The sequence below is a fragment of the Erythrolamprus reginae genome, chromosome 4, assembly GCF_031021105.1.
Source record: "Erythrolamprus reginae isolate rEryReg1 chromosome 4, rEryReg1.hap1, whole genome shotgun sequence".
NCBI lineage: Eukaryota > Metazoa > Chordata > Lepidosauria > Squamata > Dipsadidae > Erythrolamprus > Erythrolamprus reginae.
Genome location: NC_091953.1, coordinates 12,443,661 through 12,454,371, shown reverse-complemented (window position 1 = coordinate 12,454,371; position 10,711 = coordinate 12,443,661). Strand labels below are relative to the sequence as shown.

At 43.2% G+C, this 10,711-nt stretch overlaps 1 protein-coding gene across 1 annotated transcript; it reads right to left on the bottom strand.

The window, feature by feature from the left end:
• Positions 1-7,260: 7,260 nt before the first annotated feature.
• LOC139166280 (alpha-(1,3)-fucosyltransferase 4-like) lies at positions 7,261-8,616 on the bottom strand. Its single transcript, XM_070749630.1, has one exon. It carries the CDS (start codon positions 8,566-8,568, stop codon positions 7,354-7,356), a length of 1,215 nt encoding a protein of 404 aa, XP_070605731.1. The 5' UTR covers positions 8,569-8,616; the 3' UTR covers positions 7,261-7,353.
• Between the last annotated feature and the right edge of the window lie 2,095 nt (positions 8,617-10,711).

Below are 10,711 nucleotides of genomic sequence, written 5' to 3'. Positions count from 1 at the left end.
AGTGTTCGGAAACTTCAGATCGTGCAGAACGCAGCTGCGACAGCAGTCATGGGCTTACCTAGGTATGCCCATGTTTCACCATCACTCCGCAGTCCGCATTGGCTGCCGATCAATTTCCTGTCACAATTCAAAGTGTTGGTTATGACCTTTAAAGCCCTTCATGGCATTGGGCCAGAATATCTCCGAGACCGCCTCCTGCCGCACGAATCCCAGCGACCGATTAGGTCCCACAGAGTGGGCCTTCTCTGGGTCCGGTCAACTAAACAATGTCGGTTGGCGGGCCCCAGGGGAAGAGCCTTCTCTGTGGCGGCACCGGCTCTCTGGAACCAACTCCCCCCGGAGATTAGAACTGCCCCTACTCTTCCTGCCTTCCGTAAGCTCCTCAAAACCCACCTTTGCCGTCAGGCATGGGGGAATTGAATCATCTCCCCCCAGGCATGTTTAATTTATACATGGTATGCTTGTGTGTGTGTCTGTTAGTATATGGGGGTGTTTTTTTTTAAAGCTTTAAATATTTTAACTGATTGGATTATTTATGATTTGTATTACTTGCTGTGAGCCGCCCCGACTCTTCGGAGAGGGGCGGCATACAAATCCTTGAATGAATGAATGAATGAATGAATGAATGTAGTTAATATAGACCAGTGATGGAGGACCTATGGCATGGGTGCCACAGGTGGCAAGCGGAACTGGCACACGAGCCATTGCCTTAACTCATCTCTAACCTGCATGTATGTGCCAGCCAGCTGATTTTTGGCTCACACAGAGGCTCCAGGAGGGCGTCTCTGTCTTCCAGAGAGCATCCAGAGGGATGGGGGAGAATGTTTTTACCCTCCCCCAACTCCTGGGAAGCCTTTGGAGCATGGGGAGAATGGGGGGCATGGGGAGAACAAAACATGAGCCTACTGGGCTCACCAGAAGTTGGGAAGGAGGCCGTTTCTGGCCTCCAGAGGGCCTCCAGGGGGTGGGGGAAGCTGTTTTTGCCCTCCCCAGATATTGAATTATGGGTGTGGGCACTCGCGCACGCATGATAGCGCATGCTCACTCTCTTTCGGCACCTGAGGAAAGAAAGGTTAGCCATCAGTGATATAGACTATGGTTGAGAACTTTGAGGTTCTCTGGATGGCACCATCACTAAGCTAGTGGTTTTTTTTGCCTCTGTACAAATCGATGGTGAGACCACACTTGGAGTACTGTGTACAGTTCTGGTCACCGCACATCAAGAAGGATATAATGGAACTGGAAAAGGTGCAAAAAAGGGCAACAAGAATGATCAAGGAAAGGGAGCACCTGCCTTATGATACCAGGTTGCAACGCCTTGGTCTCTTCAGCCTTGAAAGATGGCGTTTAAGAGGTGACTTGATCAAAGTGTATAAAATCATGCATGGGATAGAAAAGGTGGATAGAGAAAAAATATTGTCTCACTCACACAATACTAGGAGGAAGGAGCACTCCCTAAAGCTCATAGGTAAGAAAGTGAGGACAAATAAAAGGATATATTTCTTCACCCAGAGGGTCGTTGATTTATGGAATTTACTTCCAGAAGAGGTTGTGAACGCTGTCAGCCTTGGTAGCTTCAAAGCAGGATTAGACAGATTCATGGATGCCAAGTGTATCGGTGGTTATTGAAACGGATGTCCATGTGCCGCCTCTATGTTGGTTGAGGCAGGCAGGATTGCCTTGGGTACCATTTGTTGGGGGTCAAGGGAAAAGGGAGAGTCTTGCCTTCTCTTTCTGCTCAAGATCCCCATGGACAATTGGTGGGCCACTGTGTGACACAGAATGCTGGACTTGATGGGCTTTGGCCTGATTCAGCATGGCTCTTCTTATGTTCTTAGTTTAAGGTTCTCATGGCACCATCCCTTAAGCTAATGGCTTACTTCTAAAATCTCCTATTTCTTCATTCATACAGTTATTAATTTTTTTGGTTTTTTTATTAAAATCTTTCCAATACTGTATCCTCTGGGTTCCTTCCCTTTAAAACAATGATCCTACTCCCTCTGGTAGTTAGCATTGAAATGATACTTTAAATTTAATTTAAATTTAACACTTAGGCCCTGTCTAATGAGTAGTGCCGAAATAAGATTTAAATGCAAATCAGGTCAGCCACAGGATAAGTTTGTAATCTACACGGGGAAGACAAGAAATAGAAATCTTTTGCTCCAGAATCATACAGTCTTCTGTCAAAGATTACTCTTTTCCTCATGAGGAAACTAGCGTGAGATATACATTCATATTTAGTGCTAGCCCAAATTCTGCATTTCTTAAGCCTTGACCTATGCCCCACATATATAGTTATGCTTGACATTTAGAGTACAAAAGTACATTTTGTGTTTATAATCTATGCCTTGCATCTGGTAGAACATAGCTGTGCTACAGGAAAAGGACATGGCTTTGATAGTGCAGAGATAGATCTGACACCTGCTCTCAAGGCACATAGCTTCATGCATGAACCCACATACTAACTGCAAGTTGTACATCCTGCACCTTCTACATTGTATAACCCCTTTTTTTACTTTCTGTATAAGGAAACGTTGACAACTAGTATCTGATTGGCTGATATTGTGTGTTTTTTGTACTCCTTTGGAAATGTATAAAGAGCCCTGAAAAACAATCCACATTGTTCAGACATTGCTTTTATATCTTCTGAACCTGATGCATGCATCAAATAAACCTGAGTTAAGCAATTTCCTTGTGGTCTCCATTCCCTTGATGGCAACTGAGTTTTGCCGCAACATTTCTGGTGGCCCGTACGGGGAATCGAGGGGCCCTGAGGCCCTCTGGATGCCCACCGTGGTGTTAGTTGCCCTGTGATGTGAGAGAGGAATTGTCCAGGCGCCATCGGAGATTTTATCCGAGGACCTTCCGGCTGACACGGGGGCGGCGGCACCACCGGTTTGTATTCCAAGAACCATCGAGTGGGAGATCAAAGACCAGGACATCTGTTCGCCGGCTGGAAGAGTAACCGAGTCTCCAAGATAAAACGCAAGTCCTCAGTTATAGGCACTTTTTAGAGACTGGTGCGAGTCTATCTCTCCCTGCAGTAAGGGACAGAGGCAAAGAATGATCACCTTCGTTTTGGCTCGTTATTGGGTAAAGGGCTCCAAAGAATCATTCAGTTCTCCAAAAGAGAAATGTTATAGATACAGCCACAGAGAAGAGGGGGTCAAATTATTCTACAAAGCACCAAAGGAAAGGATGAGAAACAATGGTTAGAAAGTGTTCTTTCGAGCTCTCTGGTAGAATCCTCCCAAAAATGCACAGATACAATTTCAGACACACACACGTTTGAAAATTCAAAACAATGTTCTTTATACCGAAAATGCAAATAAACAGAGCACTCTTTTTGTATAGCAAAGAGCACTTGTCTCCAAACAAATTGGTAATTTGTACAAGTCCCTTATCAGTTCTGTGATACTTAGCTTGCAGCTGTGAGGCAATTCAAAGTCCTTCTTTCACAAAGTGAAACACACTTTGCTCTGGTTTAGTTTCAAAGTGGGAAAAAATCAGCACACAAAAGGTCAAAGTCAGTAAAGCAGTCACGAAACACAACGATCAGATAATCCTCCGCAATGGCCAAACCCACAGGCTGCTATTTATAGCAGCCTCACTAATTACCACAGCCCCACCCAACCACAGGTGGCATCATTTTCTTTGATAATAATCTCTCAGTTGTTGTTGCCTATGCATCGCTCTCCACATGCGTGGCTGTATCATTAACTCTTGTTCTGAATCCAAGGAGGAGCTAGATAATTGATCTCCTTCTGAGCTGTCTGCCACACTCTCCTCCTCCCTGTCACTCATGTCTTCTTGGTCAGAGGAGCCTTCATCAGCAGATTCCATGGGGGGGGGCAAAACAGGCCTGCAGCATGTGGATGTCTCCCCCACATCCAGTCCTTGGGGCAGGAGCTGGGCCAGAGCTAACCACAACAGAAAGTAATAAGCGAGAGAAGCAACCTTCATATCTTTACATACCTCCAATATATACTTGACAAAACAAACAAATAAATAAATTAAATAAATAAACATGTTCTGCTACTTGTGCAGTGGGCTACACCGGAAGACCTCAACGGTCCCTTCTTGTTCTGTTCTGCTCTATTCTATTAGTCTATTCTTATTATCCGCAGTTGATATAAAGAGTAGACAGTAAATTCTAACTTGTGGTCTCATAATACCACTTCACAGATTATGGTCTTCAAGTTTCTTATCTGTTATTCCCTGAGAAAAGCCTTTAAAGAATTTCACTTTCAAACAAGGCTAACAGCCTTTTTGGATGGAAAACACAAGAGGATTACCAACTACACACTTTTTACGCACTTGCAATAACTTATAGGTGGAAGATTTGACCCATTACTCATTACACATTGCAAACTTTAGGAGGAATTTGGTGTTCATTCATGATAGCCTGCTTAATCCAATTGAAACCATCTAAATTAGAAAAATTGTTTTCTATTGTTTGGCGAAGACAAACATGTAACAAAACATTTGCATTGTTTGCAATGGCTGCAAGGAAGCTACAAAACTACATCCTGACAAATAATGCAAATACAAATAATGTATTCAATTGATATGATTGCTATAATTTTATATGCCTTTTGCTAATGGTTTTGCTTATTTTGCTCTATTATGCTTGTTTGCTAAGGCTGCAAATAAACATTTAAATACAAATATGTAGCAGCCTGCACATTTCTGTGCTTGTTTGATAAACTATCGATCAAAGAGGCCAAAAGAGAGGAGGGAATATAGTCTATAAATACACACACACACACGAACACACACACTGGTGAATCTCCCCATGATTATTTGTGCTACAGTTTGGTGCGACTACCATGATCACTGGGGAACAATTTGTAACACAATTTCTGTAGAGTTTGATTTTTGAGCTTTTTAATAGTTAATTAGGCATGCTAGTTTCAAAACTGTAATTAGTTTTCTTCTACCATGTCAAGTTTTTTCTCTACCCCTTATATATATATAATATAGTTAATTAGGCGACATGAGCATCAAATTGCATAGCCATCTTGCTAACTTTCCAGAAAATCTGGGTGCAGTCAGTGATGAGCAGAATGAGCGATTCTACCAAGGTTTGAAGGTCATGGAGGCACAGTATCAAAGTAGATGGGATGTACATAGGATGGCTGCCTATTGTAGCATCAAGCGAGAATGTCCACAGACTAAACAGTCCAGAAAAAGCTAAAAGTGAAAAAAATTACCTTAATATGTATAATTGTTTGATTTAAAAAAATTGTATGAACACAATTTAACTTGTAGTAACTATTGTAGCCTTTGTATGAATAAAATTATTCTTTGTAAACAGTATATTCGTAAAGTTTTTACACTTTACTTTCCCTTATATCAGTGTTTTTCAACCAGTGTGCCGCGGCACACTAGTGTGCCGCGAGACATGGTCAGGTGTGCCGCGAAGCTCAGAAAGAAAGCAAGAGAGAGAGAAAGCAAGAGAGAAAGAAAGCAAGAGAGAGAGAAAGCAAGAGAGAAAGAAAGCAAGGGAGAGAAAGAAAGAAAGAGAGAGAAAGAGCGCGAGAGAAAGAGAACAAGAGAGAGAGCAAGAGAGAGCAAGAAAACAAGAGAGAGAGAGAAAGAGAGGGAGGTAAGGAGGGAGAGAGAAAGATATAGAGGGAGGGAGGGAGGAAGAGAGAAAGAGCAAAATAGGAAGGAAGGAAGATAAAGAAAGAGGGATGGAGAGAAAGAAAGAGGGAGGAAGGGAGAGAAAGAGGGAGGGAGAAAGAAACAGCAAAGGGGAGGAAGAGAGAGAGATAATTTTTTTGCCCAAACTTTTTTTAGCCCCCCCCCCCCGCTCAATGTGCCCCAGAGTTTCATAAATGTAAAAAATGTGCCGCGGCTCAAAAAAGGTTGAAAATCACTGCCTTATATGCACAATTTGTATGACTTTTGAGGGTATCCTGTAGCTTAAAAAGTTGACGTGATAGACAAAACCAGAATATCTCCGAGACCGCCTTTTGCTGCACGAATCCCAGCGACCAATTAAGTCCCACAGAGTGGGCCTTCTCCGGGTCCCGTCAACTAAACAATGTCGGTTGGCAGGCCCCAGGGAAAGAGCCTTCTCTGTGGTGGCCCCGACTCTCTGGAACCTGCTCCCCCCAGAGATTAGAACTGCCCCTACCCTCCTTACCTTTCGTAAACTCCTCAAAACCCACCTTTGTCGTCAGGCATGGGGGAATTGAAATATCTCACCCGGGCCTATACAATTTATGTATGGTATGTTTGTATGTATGTCTGCTTAATAATGGGGTTTTTAAAAATATTTTAAATTGTAAATCATTAGATTTGTTATGAACTGTTTTATTGTGTTGTGAGCCGCCCCGAGTCTACCGAGAGGGGCGGCATACAAATCTAATAAATAATAATATAATAATAATAATAATTTTTGGATCCAGAGGCCAAAAGTTAATTGAAATCCAGTCACAGATTTAAGACAATGAAATTGCTCTTCCCCAGTGATTTGTGCTTCAGTTTGCTGAACAATTGTATTGACCTGAGACTTTAGAAAAAGTGCAAAGAGCAACAAAGATGATTAGGGGACTGGAGGCTAAAACATATGTAGAACACTTGCAGGAACTGGGCATGGCTAGTTTAATGAAAAGAAGAATCAGGGGAGACATGATAGCAGTATTCCAATATCTCAGTGGTAGCCACACAGAAGAGGGAGTCAACCTATTCTCTAGAGCAGTGTTTCCCAACCTTGGCCACTTGAAGATATCTGGATTTCAAATCCCAGAATTCCCCAGCCAGCATTCGCTGGACCCTGTCCTACCAGACGGACTCGGATGTCTTCGTCCCCTATAGGTACCTCAGGATAGAACAATAAACAATGGGTGCAAACTAAACAAGGAGAGAAGTAAATTAGAACTAAGGAGAAATTTCCTGAGGGTCAGAATGGTTGATCAGTGGAACAGCTTGCCTCCAGAAGTTGTGTATGCTCTAACACTGGAAGTTTTTAAGCAGATGTTGGCTAACCATCTGTCTGAAGTGGTGCAGGTTTCCTGCCTAAGCAGAGGGTCGTCGTCTTCTTCTTCTTCTTCTTCCTCCTCCTCCTCTTCTCCTCCTTCTATTTCTCCTCCTCACCATCATCATCATTATTTCTGTGACCAGAGGCCAAAAGAGAGAAAAAATAGTCCATACATAACACACACATACACACACACACCACCCCATGATTATTAAACCAAGCAATGTTAACTTATCAATTAAATTAATTGATAACTATTTTTAAAAACCCTCTGAAATACCCCTGATTTATTTTTCTTGTGCCTTGGTTGTGTAAATGTGACAACCCAACCATGCTGCGTGGAAACTCAAGTCAATCCGTGGAAGTCAACTTCTAAACCACTTGTCCAGATTCTGGATGGTCTTGGGCTGTCTCCCCACCTTTCTGATGACCTTACAAAGCTCGCAACAATGTTCGGTCCAAAAGGACGACCTCCTCACATCATACTGTTTCCTCCAGGTGAAATGCCTTCGGTACAGGTTCTTGTTCTTATCTAGGAATTTCAGGTAAATGGCCAACTCCATGGGGTCAGAGAAGTCATCGACGTGGACGAAGGCGTCGGAAGGGATGAACCGTTCGTAGTTGGCCCTTGGGGGACCCAAGACGACGGGGACAGCCCATGACTCCAAGGCATTCCTCCACAATTTCTCCGTGATGTAGTCCTGATGCTGGGAGTTTTCGAAAGCCAAATAAAACTTGTATTCCGAGACGGTCTTCACCACTTTGTCCTCTTTGAGCGACAGTCCACAAGCACCATAAACGTCAATGGGGAGGTATTTTTTCAGCTGGTGGTAATAACGGACCCTGGCGTGGCCTTCATCCCAGTTGCTGATCACCCAGGCCACCAGCTTGGTCTTCTTGGGCAAAGGGAGATGGACCAGGGGCTCAGGGCGAAGCCTGAGGTACCCATAGGGGACGAAGACATCCGAGTCCGTCCGGTAGGACAAGGTCCAGTTGAATAGGCCGGCCAGGCCTCGCAGGCCTTTGATATAGCTGGGCGACTCCATGTTCATCCAGATCCAACGCTGGTCCGGAGGCCAATGCCGGAGCTGCCGGCCGAGGCGATAACCCTGCAGTTCCCGCTGATGGAAGACGACGGCGTGCGCCTCAGACTGTAGGCCTCGGTCGGTGGAGACGCGGCAGGCGCTGACGTTGAATTGCCCGCAGCCGCCGGAGTGGCCGGGGAGGCCAAAGGGCTCCCACCACATCAGCACCGTCACCGCCTCGGGGCCTTTCTCCTCCCGCGGGACGTCTTCAAGCGCCGCAGATTCCCTCACGCTGCCGGCTATCTTCCCGCCGAGCAAGGCGCAGCAGGCCAAGCAGGCCGCCAGGACGGCCCACTGCCGCCCGCCCGGGGCTTCCCACGAGCCTCGGCGGGCGCGCGGCTGCTCCGAAGCCGGCTTGGGGGCTTCCATGAATTGGCAGCTGGTCTTCGGCTCAAAGAGCCCAAGCCATAGTTTGGTGGCCCGCGACAGCGGTGGCGACTGAGGGGGAAAGCCTCGCGCGGGGGGGCCCAGGCCAGAGTCCCCCGTCCAAGTCATAAAGGGGTAAGGTTATAACATCAACTATTGTCACAGGGGTGCCTGACTTTATTTGGGGACGGAAGAAAAAAAAATGCAACAGCTTTTGGATATCTGCTTTTTTCATTTTGCCATATTTTTAATTGATTTAAAAAAACAACAACAATTGCTGCCAACCTGCCTTCCATTGAGGCGTTGTATACTGCACGAGTCAAAAAGAGGCCTGTGAAAATACACTGTTCAAAAAAAAAATAAAGAGAACACTTAAACAACAGAATATAACTACAAGTAAATCAAATTTCTTGATTGACAATTAATTTCACATGCTACTATGCAAATGGAATAGTTGTGCAAATGAAATATTCAACGAGAATATTTCATTCATTCAGATATAGATTATTATTTGAGTGTTCCTTTTATTTATTTTTAACAATATATTTTGAGCAATACCCTTGCATTCTGGACATAAACTGTTTCAATGCCTACCCTCAAACATCAAGACTACTAGACACAAGAACAGTTTCCCCCCCCTCTGAACGCCATCACTCTGCTAACAAATAATTCCCTCAACGCTGTCAAACTGTTTACTAAGTCTGCACTACTATTACTACTAAGTTTTTCTCATCATTCCTATCACCCATTTCCTCCCACTTATGACTGCATGACTGTAACTTTGTATTGTATCCTTAATATTTTTATTAATATTGTTTCTTCATTGCTGTTTTACCCCTATGACAAATGAATGTCATGATTCATGATTCTTGACAAATGTATATTTTCTTCTATGCACACTGAGGGCATATGTACCAATGACAAATTCCTTGTGTGTCCAATCACACTTGGCCAATAAAGAATTCTATTTTATTCTATTCCATTCCATTCCAATATTTACATCTTAATATTTTCAGGTGGGTCGACATCCACCTGGTCGATATCTGCTTTTTCATTAGGTACCAAAAGTCAAAAAGTACCAAAAAGTGCCAAAAGTAAATATTTGATAAGGGTGATTAGGTGATTCATTAGGTATCAAAAGTAAAAAAGTACCAAAAAGGGCCAAAAGTAAATAAGGATGATTAGATAATTCATTAGGTACCAAAAGTAAAAAAGTACCAAAAAGGGCCAAAAGTAAATAATAAGGATGATTAGATAATTCATTAGGTATCAAAAGTAAAAAAGTACCAAAAAGGGCCAAACCCTCTGGAACAGCTCCCCCCAGAGATCAGAATTGCCCCCACCCTCGTTGCCTTTCATAAGCTCCTTAAAACCCACCTCTGTCGTCAGGCATGGGGGAATTGAGATATTCCTTTCCCCCTAGGCCTATACAATATATGCATGGTATATTTGTGTGTATGTCTGGTTTTTTAATTATTTTAAAAATTAGATCTGTCATATGCTGTTTTATTATTGTTGCTAGCTGCCCGAGTCTATGGAGAGGGGCGGCATACAAATCTGATAGATAGATAGATAGATAGATAGATAGATAGATAGATAGATAGATAGATAGATAGATAACACTGATTGACAATAAGTGCATAAGTACAGCAGAGTGCCTCCAGTCCCCTGTCCAAATGTCACTTTATGTTTTACTTGCATCATGGTTACGGTATGTATTCCATTATTTTAATGTTCATTCTCTTCTCTATTATCCCATTATATTATTATGCTTTTCTATTGCTATTTCTACTCATTATGTACTAGACAAAACAAATTAAAAAAAAAATCACATGCTGTTGTGCACATTCAACTTTGTACAGAACAAAGTATTCAATGAGAATATTTCATTCAGATCTAGGATGTGTCATTTGAGTGTTCCCTTTATTTTTTTGAGCAGCATAGTTAGTGCTCTGGGGTAGAAGCTGTTTTTCAGCCTATTTGTCCTTGTCTTCATTTTCCTGTACTGGCTGCCAAAGTGATAGTTCAAAAAAAGGGTGCCCAGGATGAGATAGATCTTTAAGAATGTTTTGAACTTTCTTAAGGCAGTGGGAACTATAAAGCCCTTTCAAGTAGTGGGAGGGCAACCATTGATCCTCTGGGCAATGATGTTAACCCTCTGGAAGTCTGTCCCATCTGCCACTGTGCAATTGGCAAACTAGGCACAGGTGCAGTAAGTTTAGATTAGGTTGAATGTGCTGTTTTAATACTGTTTTAATCTACTGCTTTTTGG

Bases quoted from the DNA above. Each gene is read 5' to 3' on its own strand.
- LOC139166280 (XM_070749630.1), bottom strand. From the start codon at position 8,568: ATGACTTGGACGGGGGACTCTGGCCTGGGCCCCCCCGCGCGAGGCTTT.